This window comes from Mirounga angustirostris, unplaced genomic scaffold, assembly GCF_029215605.1.
Source record: "Mirounga angustirostris isolate CCGP_5_RB_7025 unplaced genomic scaffold, mMirAng1.0.hap1 SCAF_1, whole genome shotgun sequence".
Classification (NCBI taxonomy): domain Eukaryota; kingdom Metazoa; phylum Chordata; class Mammalia; order Carnivora; family Phocidae; genus Mirounga; species Mirounga angustirostris.
The window spans coordinates 93,514,988-93,532,630 of NW_026991709.1; the positions used below are offsets into that span (position 1 = coordinate 93,514,988).

Genomic DNA, 17,643 nt, shown 5'->3' on the forward strand with positions numbered 1-17,643 from the left:
AGTAGGGGTGGTGTCAGGGGAGCAGGAGAGACACCCTGCTCTGCGTTTCCCCTCTATTCCTCCCTTACATACCTCCCCCTCCTTCAGGGGCCAACCCCTGCAGCACACACAATGAAGTTAATAATCACAATTCCTTCCTTAGAACAGCACTTTATAGACTGCAGAGTACTTCTATGCATCTATCAACTTTTTGCCCATCCTGACCTAACTTGAGCAGTAGACTCAATGCAAATTGCTGTAGGAATCAATCCCATTCTCCTCCAGCCTACCCCGAAAGGGGATGTTGCAAGGGGTGAAGTTGCTGGGAAAGATTCTCTTATAGAACACATGACACTTACCCATGCCTCCGGGGTTGTTTGGTGTTGTGCTGGTCAGCAGGCTGCCATTCCATGATCAGAAGAGCCAAATTGCTGGCCTGTGGTGGTCCATCCTCCTGTCTTCCCTAGCAGCCCATGGCTTCGCAGGAGGATTTTGGCTCCTGACGAATATGTGAAGGAGTGGTCTAGAAGTGCACCACCCTCTCCCTTTCAGGCTCTGAACTCCCTTCTTGATGCCAGCATTGGCCTCTGCAGGCCAGGGGAAGCCTGGCCTTATGACCAGTGGCTTCATTGCCCAGGGCCATGAGGAAGGGATGTTATGGCAGATTTATGACATACGAAGGAAGGTAGGTCCTGGGAGCCACGTGATTCCTGGCTAAGCAAAGCCACAATAGTCTTACAACCCCAGAGTAGAACTGGGTTCCATCCTGATGCCATAATTTGTTTGTTGGTCTGCCTGGCTCCTGGCACTGAACTACGGAGAAGAAATGGAAATATGAGTCCTTCCTTGGGTCCCATCTGTTAACTGGCTATGGCCCTCTGATCACTTATCTTCAGAGTTTCTATCTCTGGTCTTCAGGGTGAAAAGGAACATATAGTTAAGAGTGTATAAGACCCTGAAAGTATAAAAGAAATGAGAGTCTGGCTCATGTGGGCAGGGTGCCCATGGTCACTGCTAGGCCCTGGCTCCAGTGTCTTCGGCTGTCGTTCCTTCTACCTGATAGTATCTGCCTTTCATTGAACTGTCAATGTAGTTCTGCTGTTGTTGTGCTTAAATACCTGCATACTTATTCCTCAGCTATGAAAGGGCCAGAGAGAGATATTTAGGATCATCTGGCCAAGTCCACTAAATTCTAACGAGAAGAGAAAATACTGAGACCAAGAGCTCTGGAGCCCAAATGAGAGGTCTAAATTAAGGGCACATGCCAGGAAGTGGCAAATTCAACATCCAGGCTTCTTTGCTCTCCTGTGGGACATCCGTCCATGCTGACCGTCCTCTCTACCTCCAGCCATGTTTTCTCTTGTTTTAACAGGTGAGCATGATCTTAACTCTGATGGTGCCATACAATGCCATTGACACAGAATCCCCGCTCATGGAGATGTTTGTGGCTCATGGGTTCTATGCTGCAAAATTCATAGTGGCCATTGGGTCGGTTGCAGGACTGACGGTCAGCTTGCTGGGCTCCCTCTTCCCAATGCCAAGGGTCATTTATGCCATGGCTGGTGATGGGCTCCTTTTCAGGTAAGGGCTATGCTCCATGAAATGTATTCTATTCTGCCATGCCTGCCCAGGGAGAATGTCAGCCTGACTATAATTTTGATGTGAGTGTATGTCACATAGACAATGGAACTTGTCATATATCCTGACAAAGAGTTCGAGTGAAAGTAATGTAAGCCCTGAAATAGTCCCTCAGTTTGACTCTAGGTCCCCCCAGTCTAGCACAAACTGATATGTTCCCCTAACTGCCCCCACCCGTCCTGTTCAGCACTGTGTGTTCCTTTCTAAAGATTGTGGGTGTCCAACTGTCATGCTGGGTGGCTTCCAGAAGGAAAGACCCATCCCAGGAACATCTTAGGCCTGCCCTCATGTTGAGGCCTGGTACTGCCCATCTCTCCACAGTCCCTCTGAAGCTGAAAACATTCAAAGCTACCATTGCAGGGAGGATAAGACCATCTGAACAGAGCCTAATAACAGTAGCAACAATGGCTACCATTTATTGAACATTTGTGTATCCTGGGTGCTTTGTATACAGTATCCCAGTTAGTTGTCACAATAACCCTGTTCTGCAGATGAATATAGTAGATGAGTATACTCAGGTGAGAAAACTTGCCCCAACCCCCCAGCTGCTAAGTGGGGGGCCAGGATTTGTACTCATGACTGTCTGACTCCCAAGACCAGATTTTTAACCACACCAATGTATGGACTTTGAGCCCCCTACATTGGCCATAAAGCGGTCAATCTGCCCATGGGCACAAAGGGAACATGGCCCACCTCTTGGTTCCCAGTGCCCACCATATGAGGGCCTTGCAGCGAAGGCATTCTTCAAGTTCACAAAGCAAGGAGTAAAGCATAGAGGCCAAGGAGCTCTCAGGGGTATGGAGGGATCCCCTCAGGGACTTTCTCTCTGCCATGAGCTGTCATCTTCTGCTTCATTTCCTCCGCATAACCTCAAAGTCATCACCAGGTCAGAGCTGCCATGTTTGGGAGCTAGACAGTTGGAGAAGAGGCTGATTATCATGGAGATGAGACGCTTCACACATCCAAAAGATTTTTCTGCTGTCAAAGAAAACTAAGAGGAAAAAAACCCAAGCACAGCTGATAGTCATGTGTAAAACACAAAAATAAGGGAAGGGGACCTAGGTGGCTCAGTCAGTTAAACGGCTGACTCTCAATTTCAGCTCAGGTCATGATCTCAGGGTCGTGGGATTGAGCCCCACATCAGGCTCTGGGCATGGAATCTGCTTAAGATTCTCCCTCTCTCTCTCTCCCGCTGCCCCTGCCCCCACCTCTGCATATGCTCTCTCTTTCTCTCTCTCTCTAATAAAAAAAGAAAGAAAGAAAAAGAAAAGAAGGAAGAAATGGAAGAGCGGGAAAGAGGGAGGATTAGGAGGAGAGTGAGGTGGAGAGCAGGAACCTATTTAAGGCCCACAGGAACTGCTAAAGAAGCACCTGTCATTCATTCACCTTGGTAATTGGACAGACTTAGCCTGCATCTATGAACACATGTTCTGAATTATTGTGCTATTTTGCCAATTAAACCCCTGCACTTTCATTGTAGAGCAGTGTTTCTCAAGTTTTGGCATAAATCAGAATCCTCTGGAGTTTTTCTGAAGTATAATTTGCTAGGGTCCATGCCCAGAGATTCTGACAGAGTAAGTCTCTGGTGAAACCTGAAAATATGTATTTCTAATAAGCTCCAAGGTGATACTGATGCTGCTGATCCATGGATTGACCACGCTTTGGGTAACACAGGTATATACGCAAGTATATGAATTCTCCACCCATCACTTCTTCCCAGCAAAGCTTGCAATTCAATTCAGGTTTCTGACATACTTCCCAAATCCAATCAACCCTTCACATCACATAATGAAGTAGGAACTTTAATAAAGAAGTTTGCCTCAAAACCAAGGCATTAAAGTAAATTCTTTTTAAATTATATTCCAGAAACCAAATCCTGTGGTAGGAATAGCAGCTGTATTGAAAGCAGTGAATCCAGAAGTAAATTGGAGGAGCAGGACAAAGAGGAGTTAAACCATGTTAGAGTCAGTCACCATCTGTAGCTCACTGCTAAGCTTCTGCTTGCCCCTCCCTCCAGGTTCCTGGCTCATGTGAGCTCCTACACAGAGACACCAGTGGTGGCCTGCATTGTGTCGGGGTTCCTGGCAGCTCTCCTCTCGCTATTAGTCAGCCTGAGAGACCTAATAGAGATGATGTCCATTGGCACACTCCTTGCCTACACCTTGGTTTCTGTCTGCGTCTTGCTCCTTCGATACCAACCGGAGAGTGACATTGATGGTTTTGTCAAGTTCTTGTCCCAGGAGCACACAAAGAAGAAGGAGGGCATCCTGGCTGACTGTGAGAAGGAAGTTTGTTCTCCTGTGAGTGAAGGGGAAGAGTTTTCTGGCCCAGCCACCAACACATGTGGCGCCAAAAACCTACCATCTCTGGGAGACAATGAGATGCTTATAGGCAAATCAGACAAGTCAACCTACAACGTGAACCATCCCAACTATGGCACTGTGGACATGACCACAGGCATAGAAGCCGATGAATCTGAAAACATTTATCTCATCAAGTTAAAGAAGCTGATTGGGCCCCGTTACTACACCATGAGGATCCGGCTGGGCCTTCCAGGCAAAATGGACCGGCCCACAGCAGCTACAGGGCACACAGTGACCATCTGCGTGCTCCTGCTCTTCATCCTCATGTTCATCTTCTGCTCCTTCATCATCTTTGGCTCCGACTACATCTCAGAGCAGAGCTGGTGGGCCATCCTTCTGGTTGTTCTGATGGTGCTGCTGATCAGCGCCCTGGTGTTCGTGATCCTGCAGCAGCCAGAGAACCCCAAAAAGCTGCCCTATATGGCCCCCTGCCTTCCCTTCGTGCCTGCCTTTGCCATGCTGGTGAACATTTATCTCATGCTAAAGCTCTCCACCATCACATGGATCCGGTTTGCAGTCTGGTGCTTTGTGGGTAAGCAACTTCCTTTGGAGCCTTGAGAGTTCCCTCTCAAGGCCTTGAACAGGCTTATCCCAAAATTACCTCCTAGCTGGACTAGGCATCTCCATGCAAGAGGAATCTAGCTGGTTTTATGGACCCTTGCTTTCTGCATTAGAGTCCATAAAGCCAGTTGTGCCCTTTCTGCCTGTTATGGTCTTGGTCGTTGGTTCTGAAGAATGATGCTGATCAATCCATCACTTCATTGAATACTATTACTGGACATTCTTTTTATGGATAATTAATTCCATGAAAAATCCACTTCAAATGAATCCACATAATAAAGGAACAAAAATAGCACAGTAAAAGTGAGAGCAGAAAAGTTCAACTGGAATTCTATCTTAGAAACTAAAAATTATGAAACTAAAAGTTACGGAAAAAAGGATTTTTCTTACATTTGACAAAATTAAATTAAAATACCAATCATGCCCTAATTTTTTTAATCAGCAAAGTATAAATTAAGTGTGGATTTTTTGGCATAATTTTTCTGACTTAATTATACCATTTAACATCCCCACTTCATATTGACTTTTACAAAATATTAAAGACTTTTTCATTTTTTCCCAAGATTCTTTCTTCATCCTTCAATATTCCAATCATTCTCTTGGGAAGTACCCATCACGCCATCATTCTTACTGATTTTCTTTTCTTCTGTTGATAACTGAAATAACTCTGCCAGCTCCTCAACTGTCCACAGCTTTGGGTGTAAATCAGAGATGCTCTCTCTAAGTTCATGTTCATTGCCTTCAAAAAGTCTTGCACCTTTCCCAAGATTTTTAATTTTCCTTTGTGCTCGATTTGTATTATTATATGTTTCTCACACCCAACAAGCACTGATGTTCATGAGATGGCTGGGGATTGGTGCTCATGATCACTTGAGAGGGAGGTTTAAGTGAAGCCTAATTTTAAAGTTCCTCAGTCACTATCTTGATGGTCCCTATACAAATTGGTAGCCCCGAAGTCCCATCCACTCCTTGAGGTCAGGAATGTGGGCGTTCAACACAGCATCCTCTGTGCCTGGAACACAACTCATGCTTAATAAACACTTCTCTCTGACTACTGTTCAGATGAGAAAAAAGGAGTAGCTGGAAAGGAGCATGAGGAGGTGGAATTTAAATTGTAAGCCTATAAGATAAGATTTACATAGAGGGAAGTAGCGGAAAAACAGTGCTCAAGGGCGCATGGGTGGCTCAGTCAGTTAAGCGACTGCCTTCGGCTCAGGTCATGATCCCAGGGTCCTGGGATGGAACCCCACATGGGGCTCCCTGCTCTGTGGGGAGTCTGTTTCTCCCTCTGCCTCTCTCTCTCTGTCTCTCATGAACAAATAAATAAAATATTTAAAAAAAAAATAGTGCTCAAATGAAAGGGCCAGGGTCTTCCAGCAGATTCCTCACCACTGAAGGCTAGCCTGTGTCGTCTTATAAGCATCCCGTCTCAATTTTTCACGACTCTAGGTGTCATCCTTTGTTAGACTTTTGGGGGAGTTCTTGAGAGAACCCCAGTAACTCATCAAGGTTTTAACTACTTACCTGATTTATTCACAATCTCTCTTCTCCATTGAAACATGTTTCCCCTGGAACATGTAGCTAACCAACAGAAAGATTCGACTGAAGAAGGGAGAAATATTTCAGTCACATATTTGTCAAATGACTGAAGGCATAGATGCAAAGACACAGGCATTCATTCATTCATTCCTAGAGTAGTAAAGCTGGAAGGGACCTTCAATATCCAGTACAATGTTCCCCACAGAGTGGTGACCTTCCCATCGGTAGTATTTGGGCTGATTTTAGAGAGTCTAGGAATGAATTTTTTTTGAGCTTTTAAAAATATTGTATAGTTATTATACATTTTCACACATACTAGAAAAAATATATATACTCACATGAATCTGGTGATTATTTTGAAATTTAAAAAGTGAGTCAAATTAAAAGAAAAAACATCAGTCCTAGTGCTGGTGCCATGATTCATAGAAATAATTAACACTTAATATAGTTCTAGCACATACCAGCCATTATGCAAGTGCTTTCCTCACATTAACGTATGTAACCCTCACAATGACCTTCATTTTACAGATGAGGAAGCTGAGGCACTTGACTGAGATCTTGTAGTTAGAATTTGGTAGAGCCAAAATTAGAAGTCAAGTCGTGTGGGTCCAGGGATCGTGACCATAGCCACTATACATGGTATAGAAATAATGGAAGTCAGAGAAATACCGACATCGCCTACCCCTCCCCACTTCTCCCTCTCTCAGTTTTACAGATGACAAGACTGAGCCTCCGAAAGGTTCAATAACATGCTCTAGGTCAACAGGAATAATGGCAAGCTCTTCACAAGGCTATTATTAAAACCCAGTGTCTCCACGCTCAGCACTGCTGCTGGTACCTCCCCACCACGCTGTCCCTGAGCATCCTTCTCATTGGATCAGAATGTTTGCTATCTGTAGTTTGTGCAAATCAATGCCTGACATCAGGCCAGGCTCCACGGTGCAGAACCTCTGCAGTCACACAGGGCCCCACATTTGGTCTAATGCTCTGCTGCTGCTTCCTTGAATTCTTAACAACTTTTTTTTTCTTAACGACTTTTTAACAAGAGGCTCTACAGTTTCATTTTGCACTGGGGCCCACAAATTACACCACCAGTTCTGCATCACATCTGTGGTTTCTGGAGCACCAGAGGCATTTTACAAAAGCGGTAAGGTGGCGGGGATCCTTGCCTTTGAAGTCAAACAGCCCAGGTTCAAATCACAGCTCTGCCACCCCTGGGTCTTGTGACCTTGGGAAGTTCAATTACCTCCTTTGCATTTCAGTTTACTCATCTGTAAAAACGCAAATAATTCTACTAGTCTTGATCTGGTTGCCCTTTGGGGCTTAAATAAGAAAAAGGGCACCTGGGTGGCTCAGTTGGTTAAGCATCTGACTCTTGATTTCAGCTGAGGTCATGATCTCAAGGTTGTGAGATCAAGCCCAGCGCCAGGCTCCATGCTGGGCATGGAACCTGCTTGGGATTCTCTCCCTCGCCCTCTGCCCCTCCCCGCCAAAATTAATGAATTAATTAAAATTTAAAAAGAAAATATTGGGGAAAGTAATATGAATTCTTTCTCTCCTGCCTTTCTTTTTAAAATCTAAAATGACTCATTATTCCCCAGACTAGCTATCACATGCCAAAGTACAGCATGAACCTGTTCTGACTCAGGCTGCCCTCCCAGTTATCAGGCAGAAGAAAACTCCCAGAGAGCCTTTTGTAATCTTAGCGATAGCATAAACTTCAAACTCATTCCAGAAACGGATACTCCCTGACATGGGAGGATGTCACCCTGCAGCCTGGGGCTGGCCAGACAGAGGGCACAGGAGCTTGCTCCACAAGCACCCAGCTGCTAGCCACTACCTGCTTTAGCATCATGGTCTTTGAAGACCAGTACATGAGTAAGCTTTGCCTAGAACAGAAATTCTCTATCTTGACTACACAGCAGAATCACCTGACAGCTTCTGAAATATTCTATGCCCAGGATCCCCCCCCCCAGGGGGGGGGGGATCCTGGGCATAGAATATTTCAGAGCTCCCCAAGTAATTTTAATGAGTGGTCGGGTTTACAGTGATCTAGAACCGTGGTTCTCAAAGTGTGGTCCCAGACCAGCAGCATCAATATTACATGGGAACTAGTTAGAAATGCGATTTTGAACCCCACCCCAGACTTACCAAGTCAGAATCTCTGAGAGCAAGTTAGGTTTTAACAAACCCTACGGATTATTCTGATGCATGCTCAAATGTGAGAACCACAGACCTAGAGAGAAAAATAAGAAATTAGTAAGCCAGGTAGATAATTTAATTACAAAAACTCCCTGTTTTCCAAAAACAAATTTTTGCCCATGTAAGATATATCTATCCCACAACCCCAAATTGGCTTATAAAATTTTCAGTGCTCTCATAGAACAAAGATCCCACCTCTAAACTTCTGAGTCTCCAAAATGTCAGATTTTTCTTCCTAATTTCTCTATTCATAGTATAACTTTCCTGGAGAGAACAGTAGAGATATTTTTAAATGGAACTTCTTATGAAACATCAGCTACTTTTAAAAAGATTTACATGGTTAAGCTGAGTCATAACTTGATAATCTTCTTGGGCACATTTTTGTAACCAGCCTTCTCTAAATGAATCTTAATTACAGCATTTTTCTAACAATGTTTTGCTAAGCTTTTGACCTTCAGATGAGCACGACTCATAGAGTAAAATAAGGCACAAGTCCCAATAAGATTACTCAGCGCTTGTTTCTTTTCCTTCAGACAAGAGAAATAACACACATAGCAAATGTTTGATAATCCCAACAAAATGAGCACAGAGAAGCCTGAGTTTTCCTTTCCTCTTAGCTGATGTGGTTTTGTAAAAGAACACCTCAAGGGGTTGGGCAGTCTCAGGGAGTCTGAAACTAGCAGTGACCAATGATGACACTACTCAGTGGCACTTTCCAGAGTCTACTGTTCCCTGTGGGCCTTTATTAGAAAGTAATCATCTGGTAGACCAGCTCCTGGGCCCCCTCACCCCAAGGGCTGCCAAGTTCTCGCCTGGAATTTTTTCAGCCCCTCTGAGAAAGCAAATTCTTGTCTATAGATTTAAAGAACAGACAGTGATTTGGCAATGAACTTCGTAAATCCTGTACTAAGACATAATTTCCAAAGAGAAGACACACCTATGGTCTTTACCTGCCCTATCATTCAGAAGTCCTTTTGGAAATGGACTCAAAGCAGCCATTGTCATGAAGGGAAGAGGAGGGAAGGAAGAGAGCTGTGAACTGGGGACAGAGATGGCATCAAGATAAATCAACTCCTGAGGATATGTCCATAATAAGCTTGAAATTCTCCTTGTAGGCAGAAGAGAAAACAATTGGCAATTTCATCAAATAAATCATGCTCAAATGGGCAAAAAAAAAAAGTCATGAAGGCCAGGATGAGGATGGCAACAGGGCCAGGGCAATTCCAAGAGAGAGTGTGGAGGGGATCCCACTACAGTCAAGGCTGCGTGCTGGGTCGGGGGCTGAGCATGGGGAAGAGGGCTGGGAGATCCCAAGGTTCTACGCCCAGCGGCAGCTGCAGTGTCAGCTCTCCTTTGAGACAAAAGAATGAAGGGAGAGGGGGCCGTGGCAGAGACAAAGGCCCTGGAGCAGGCGTGTGCAGGGTGCCTGGAACACAGAGCCCTGACAGAGTGAGCACTGGGCATCTTTCCCTCAACATTACATTTGTAAGATTCATCCATGCTGTTGCTTGTGGTTTTAGGTTGTTCATTCTCCTTGCCCGGCTAGCCTTCCACCGTGATAATAATATAATAATATAATAATAATATAATATTATATTATAATATAATAATAATAATAATATGCCCATGGACATTTAGCTGGCTTCTAGTCTGGGGCTGTTACAAATATGGCTGCTGTGAACATTCTTGTACATAGTTTTTGGTGGACACATGGACACATTTCCCTGGGGTTTCTGTGGAGTTAGAAGTAGAATTGCTGGCTTGGATTATTGGATTTTTTAATATTCCTTTACAAGATTGCATTCTGTCTCCTGGCCATTATACCCCTCCAATAAAATAAGGGTCCCCAGTTCCATTTTGCAGATGGGAAACTGAGGCATAAAGTAATGTGACTTTATATTTGACCAGTGGCAGAGCCAGGGAGAGACTCTCCACCACCCCCCAACCCCCCCCCCCATTCAGTTCAATCGGAGACCGCTCTTCCTGGCCACACCATATTAAACAAACCTTATTGTTATTATAATCAACAGGGCTTGTGAAGGTATGTTAAAAACTAACCAGCAAAGTGGGAGTTGGTAGGGATTGCAGTGGGTGGGGAGGACACCCTCTCATGACCATCCAGTCTTCCTTTCTGCATTGGCAAATGTCTGTTTTGGAAAGCTGATCCCAGGGTAGTAAAAATAAAAAAGGCTCTGGGCATAACAAAGTGCCTCAGTTATCTGCAGAGGGCAGGGCTTCCTGCTGGAAAGTGAGCCCCAGGAAGAGGTAGCTCCACCCAGCCTGAGGTCAGCCCACCTCCTCTGGCCCTGAGCCTGTGACTGCCTACAGAGGACAGGAAGCTCCCATGGGACTCTAGAGATCTGGCAGCTTCTCCTCAGCCAGAGTTGGGGCCAGTGGGGTTAGAAACCTGCAGTTACTGTCTCTCTCCAGGTCACCCGGGCTCTTTACAGAGTTGAGTTTTTGTTCGTTTTCCCCCCATATGATCCAGAGACACGCCCCGCAACCCTCTACTTGGTAGGTTTGGGGTCATTTACTTAATTTGCGCAGATGGATTCACACAAGGAGAGTAAATGGGTGTATTGCCCACTGATGCTCAGGTGTCCCAGCATCTGAAAGCAAGCCTGGCATTTCTAAACCTTCCCTGGAGACGCCTGGGTGGGCTGGGAACAGCCTTCAGTTTAGACTCAAGAGATGTGAGTTCCAGCACCATTTCAACCACTGATTTATTAAACAGGTTTTAACCTCTCTGGGATGATGGATGAGAAAGTACTTTTTTACAAAGGGTTTTACGATCACAAAGTGTTCTACTACATAAAGAAAGCCCATTAAATCGCCAAAGGCATGATTCTTCATCTTTTCTAGCCTGAACCTCTCTTGGGCACATTCTCCATCAGGGAATTTCTGTCTGGAAGAAAAGCCGATGCCTCCTTTCAAATATTTCCCTTCGCTGCAAACAGCCCTTCTCAGGACTCATTGCCATTACCTTTGAGCAGGGCTGGCATTCAGCCCCTGTGCCCGGGTACAGCCATGTCTGTTTTTAAAATACTGAAACACTTGTCCCACATCGGGCTCCCTGCTCAGCGGGGAGTCTGCTTCTCCCTCTGATCCTCCCCCTCTCCTGCTCTCTGTCTCCCATTCTCTCTCATATAAATAAATAAAATCTTTAAAAATAAATAAATAAATAAATAAATAAATAAATAAATAAATAAATAAATAAATAAAATAAAATACTGAAACACTTCTGTGCCTACTGCTAACTAGTTGCTGCCCTGAGTGTCTCCTCTCCCTAAGATCCAACAACTCAAAATAATAATAATAATAATAATAATAATAATAATAATAATAATAACTCCAGCCCAGCAGGAGGGTCTCCAAGACCCTGCTGCAACACAAAAGCTAATTCCCTTCTGATTTTTAACACCACCCCTGCCTTTCATGTATTACAGCTTGAAGATGTATAACTACAATGCAATGGATCTAAGTTTTTAAGGAACAGCAGGATTAAATATGCAAATATCAATTAGCCATCTCATTGTTGAGGCTTGGTTCCAGATGACTTCTGGCTTATGCTGAAAGCAAATCCTCTCTCAAAAGATAAAACTTTGCCATCTGTAAGGGTTTACAAAAGAATACGATGCCAGTCCCAGTGACAAATAACAGCGCCCAAAACTATATCAAGCAGTAATAGCATCATTGGAGTGAGTCTATAGTCTCATAAGGTGTAGAGTTTTTCCCCACATGCTTAATCATTCAGGGCAATTTTAATACTTCTGGATATCAGATGATATTAAGGAATTATCATTTTTTAGATGTGATAATGACACTAAGTTTTTTTAAGTCTATTTGAAAGATACACAATTATTTACAGATAAAGCATAGGATGGAAGGGATTTGTTTCAAAATAATCTAAAGAGAAGGGCTCAGGAGGGTGGGTGTCAGGAGGGAGCTAGTGATGAGTATACGGGGTTCTTTATACTATTCTCTCTGCTTTGGTATATGTTCGGAATTCTTCAAACTAAAAAGCTAAGCAAATTTGTTTTCTATCGGTCTATACCCCCTGGCCACCCCTGGTAGGGGAGATACACCCTGGATCAGGACATGGAGAGCCCCTGAGGATTCACAGTCCCACCACTAACCGTGTTGCTGTAGAAAATCTCTTATTTTGTCCTGTGCCCCAGTTCCCTGTCTGTGAGATACATATAATCCTAACCTTCCCACTCCCTGGCCCTCCACACACACGCGCACTCTCTCACACACACATTCCCAAACAGGCTACCAGGAATCTAAACAATCACATGTATAACATTTTGAACTCCTTGGGAAAAAGGTACAACATAAATAATGCATCATTAAGACCTCAGTACCCAAAAGTGTTATGTGAAGTTCAGTTTAGATGATTCAGAATTCCCAGAATCTCCACAGATCTTTCAGAAACTACCTCATGCTTAGTTTTCTAAGCCAGCTGAAAAAAAAGGAGCAGAAACAAAAAACACCCTGCTCCTACACAGGAGGCTTTTAGCAGCTCTGTTTACTCCCTGACACAAAGCCTTTGTCTATGTGTGACAGATGGTACTACATGCTTCTCTGCTCTCTCTACCTCCCTTCTCCCCTCCCTCCCTCACTTCATTTGATCCCCTCTGTTTCTTTGTCCCCATCTTTTTTTCCTTTTCTCCAATCCTTGGTGCCTTACACCACTCTCCTTGAACTTAAGGGCCAGCAAGAAGGGTCAGACAGAACGCCAGACCTTTGCCTGGGCTGACCGCTTATTCCATTAGGCTGCATGCACACAGTCGCTTCTTGGTTCAGAGCACTTATATTCGAAATATATAGTTTTTTAAATTTATTTATTTGAGAGAGAGAGAGAGCATGGCGGAGAGGGGCAGAGGGAGAGAGAGTTTCAAGCGGATCTGGGCTGAACACGGAGCCCACCGTGGGGCTCCATCCTACGACCCTGAGATCATGACCTGAGCCGAAACCAAGAGCCGGACGCTCAACAGACTGCGCCTTCCAGGCGCCCCGAAATATATTTTTGAAGACAAAATAACACACCTTTGAAATGATAAGGGGCTCAGAGCAAATATTAAAAGGCCCATAAATATTTACATAGCAGATTTCCATGGGTTGCTTTCTCAAAGTAATCGTAGTCAATGCATTCATGCGCACACATGTTCCTTCAGACACAGTCATTCCCAAAGAACAAATAACCTCTTACTCAATACATACTGTGATAAGCATAGTCTCTAAACCAGCCTGCGGGGGGGCAGCTGTGAAGGACTGGGCATACAAGAGTCCTCTCTCTATCCACATGGAATGCTGTTTCTGCCCTCAGCCCGTTTCCCAATCTGTTTCTTTTTTTGTAAAATGAAGGTACTCAAACAGATCTATAGACTCTTTCCAGTTCTAAATATTTGGATTCTATGAGGCTGTTAGAGAATGTCCATAAATCAGTCTACCTGACGCCACCACACCGGGTGGAGGCAGGGGAAGGTCTGTCAGAACGGATGTCAAACCAGTGCTTGAATGATGAGCAGTGTGATGGCAGAACATAGAGCTTAGGAGCAAAGGGAAAAGGAAAATAAATGGTATTAAGTTCAGTAGGGAAATAACTCATTTTTAAATAGGGTCTGAGAAGGGGATCAGATGGAAAGAATTGATAATAATAGAGACCAAGCAGGAATAGGAGGCAAGATTTGACACCTGCCTCAATGTCTAAGAAAAGATAGCAAAAAAGCAAAAATGGGCAAAAAGAGCTACATGCCTGTTGATCTCACCTGGTCTCCTGAAATTTATTCTCAGGTCTCAAACTTGCTTCCAACGGAGGCCTTCTCCAAGAAGTAGCATGCTGGCCCTTTTAGAAGGGGCCTTAACTTGGTGCCTTGTCCTACACAAGGGTAATTAACTATCCCCCCATGGCTACTCCCCCTCACCCCCACCCCCAACAAGAAAGAGTGAAGATCTGTGTTCAGAAAACTGAAGTCGCTATTTGAGAGTAGCTACATCTGCAAATGATTAACTCCAGGATTTATTACCAATTAGGACTATAAATCTCTGCTTACTTTGGCTCCTGGCAAGTTGATTTCACTGGGGGATTGGGCAGGGGGTGAGGAGAAAGTCATTGAAAACAAAGAGGGAGAAATCCAAGTTTAAAAAAGACCCACTTCAAATTCAAAAGGAGCAGGATTTCTCAAGCACCAAAGAGGAAAGCAGAACTTGACCTTGTGGTTCTAAGCAAACAGCTGTGCAGATGCCTGCAGGGTTAGCAAAGTCAAACGGACTAGTGCCACTCAGAAGGGGGGTGTCTGGGGTCTGGAAGGGGGTTGCATAACTGAGTGGCATCCGGTGGCCAAGCCCTAATATGGCTGGTGTTGGCAATGGAGTACGTGCTCAGAATCTAAGGGATTCCGGGTCTTGGCTGACCATTGGACTCACCTGTGAAGCTTTAAAACATACTTATGCTTCGATCACACTGCAGACCAATTAAAGCAGAATCTCTAGGGGTGGGGCTTGGGTTTAAGGGCAGTTCAGAAACTCCCCAAGAGACCTTCCAGCTGAAGCCAGGGTTGAAAGCCACTGCTTATCTCATTTCATCTTAATGGCAACCCCATGTTATAGGTACAGTGACTATCATGAAGAGAAAACTGAGGCACAAAGAAACTAAATAACTGGTGCAGGGTTACATGGCTAATAGTGATGGAGGCAGGATTTGAACCCAGTGTTCACACTCTTAATCACCGTGCCCTATGACCCCCCAAGGCAATGGTTCTCAGCTATTCCAAACCCTGAGCCTTCATGAGCTTTTCAAGATAGAAAATGGGGGTTCTCAAACTATTTTTTAATATTTATTTATTTGTTTTGAGAGAGAGAGAAAGAGCATGAGCAGGGGGACAGAGGGAGAGAGAATCCCAAGCCAACTCCGTGCTGAGCAGACCTTGAGATCACAGCCTGAGCCGAAACCAAGAGTTGGATGCTTAACCGACTGCACAACCCAAGAGCCCCTCAAACTATTTCCATATGTAATTTCAAAAAAATTATAATAGAAATGAAACATTAGCCCTTGTTAATGCTCCATATTAACTAGGAAAGAAGTTTCTTCCCTTTGCTTGGAATGACATCAACTAAGGAGGTTGCACTGGAAATTTCATGCTCATCAGAGTTCTCATTCATTCGTTCAACAAACATTAAGTGCCAGTTTTCCGCAGTCTCTAAAATAGAACCACCCTGGGGCGCCTGGGTGGCTCAGTCGTTAGGCGTCTGCCTTCGGCTCAGGTCATGATCCCAGGGTCCTGGGATCGAGCCCCACATCGGGCTCCCTGCTCAGCGGGAAGCCTGCTTCTCCCTCTCCCACTCCCCCTGCTTGTGTTCCCTCTCTCGCTGTATCTCTCTCTGTCAAATAAATAAAACCTTTTTAATAAATAAATAAATAAAAATTAAAAAAAATAAAATAGAACCACCCTGTGCAGATAATCACACAGAAAACGTTCTAAGGGCCGGAACAGCGGCAGGCACCAGACACTCTGAGAGCCCACAGAAGAAAGTGAACAGCTCTGAGTAGCAGTAATATAATACTCCTTCGGTGAGTGAAAAATGGCAAAGTAAACAATAGGGCAATATATACGCATTGCTCAGTGGTGAAATAAAAGATGGCATCCCTAATTGGGGGTGTGGGATAATAAAATGCTACAAGAAGGTTGGGGACCCACTGTGGGTGATCCGCAGATATTTAAGCCAGGGCGGAAAATGCAAATTCCTGGTTGGCACCTACATGAGTGTAGTGAACAGGGAGGTGGGGACAGAGGTGACTAGGGAGCCCATATTCTATCTAAAGAGGCAGCCAGGGCTCACCTCCAGCCAAAACTGCCATATAGGAATGTGGGAGTAGTGTCATGAGACCTGACGTTTTTAGGGGAAGCTGTAAATATGGGTTGCTTAATGCAAGATATCCCAAATTTTTTTAAAGACTTTATTTATTTGAGAGAGAGAAAGTGAGCAAGCGAGCGAGAGAGCACAAGAGAATTAGGGTCAGAGGGAGAAGCATGTTCCCTGCTGAGCAGGGAGCCAGACATGGGACTCGATCCTGGAAGCCCAGGATCATGACCTGAGCTGAAGGCAGTCACTTAACCAACTGAGCCACCCAGGCGCCCCAGATATCCCAATTTTTAAATGACATCTAATTCGAGTCTTTTCCGGACACGATGTAGACCAAAGAAAACATATCTACCGCCAGCCCTGCTTTCACCATTGAGTATCTCCCGGCTAGTCCCATGGATCCCAGAGCAACTGTTTATTCGCCTGTGCCTTTCTCCCCGCTGCAGGTATGCTCATTTATTTCGGGTACGGCATCTGGAACAGCACCCTGGAAATCAGCGCTCGAGAAGAAGCCCTGCACCAAAGCACGTACCAGCGCTACGACGTGGATGACCCTTTCTCGGTGGAGGAGGGTTTCTCCTACGCCACGGAAGGCGAGAGCCAGGAGAACTGGGGCGGGCCCACCGAGGACAAAGGCTTCTATTACCAGCAGATGTCAGATGCTAAGGCCAACACCCGGACAAGTAGCAAAGCGAAGAGCAAAAGCAAACACAAACAGAACTCAGAGGCCCTGATCGCAAATGATGAGTTAGATTACTCTCCCGAGTAGGAGTAAACACACAAATGTGGCGATTTCTTTTCAGGCACTTAACCTGTGGGCTAGAGGGTGAAAACATTTTTGGCTCTCATTTCAAAAGTCCAGCCTTCCCCCAGAGTCAGTCCCCAGTCATAGCCTGTCATTTGCTACTTTTGTTCTTCAGGATAGTTCTGTTGAAGGGTTTCACCTGGGTTTCATCACTGATCCCCTTGTAAAATAAATAAATAAATAAATAAACCAGAGGCTGCAAGAAATTCTATCGTAGGTGCAACCATCAGAGCTGATGGCAGCAAATGTTTCCTAGGCCTTTGCTTTGCTGGTTGAATCTTTTTGCTTCTTACGGAGGCAAGGGGCCTCACTTCTTGAGCCACACTGAGGCCACAGCTCCTCCTGGAGATGTGCCAAAGCAGGTGGGTGTGGGCACCAGGCAGCATTTCCACCACCGGGATCACCCGGGGAAAGATCCTCCGAGCACGCCCTGCTGAGAGCTGCTCCCCGAGGATGTGTGCAGGTGGACGCTGCACTTCCTCAGCAAGCAACACTTGGTCCTGAAATCTCACAAAAACGAATTCATGGAGAAGACGCATGCTTCTTCTTAGTCACCAAGGTTCTCACAGTCTTCAAACTCTAACTTTAGGATCCAGCAAAGGTTAGGGACTCTGAGACCATTTCCCCAGAGGTTTCAGAGTTACCATAAAGCAGTCTTGCTTATTGCTACTTCAATGACCAGAAAAAAAA

At 44.9% G+C, this 17,643-nt stretch overlaps 1 protein-coding gene across 1 annotated transcript in view; it reads left to right on the forward strand.

The window, feature by feature from the left end:
* SLC7A14 (solute carrier family 7 member 14) overlaps positions 1-16,917 on the forward strand; it is a 48,968-nt gene extending 32,051 nt beyond the window's left edge. Inside the window, exons 5-7 of the mRNA XM_045863684.1 lie at positions 1,352-1,560; positions 3,635-4,512; positions 16,595-16,917. Of these exons, the coding sequence (XP_045719640.1) occupies positions 1,352-1,560; positions 3,635-4,512; positions 16,595-16,917 (1,410 nt within the window). The remainder of the gene's footprint in view (positions 1-1,351; positions 1,561-3,634; positions 4,513-16,594) is intronic.
* Positions 16,918-17,643: the final 726 nt, after the last annotated feature.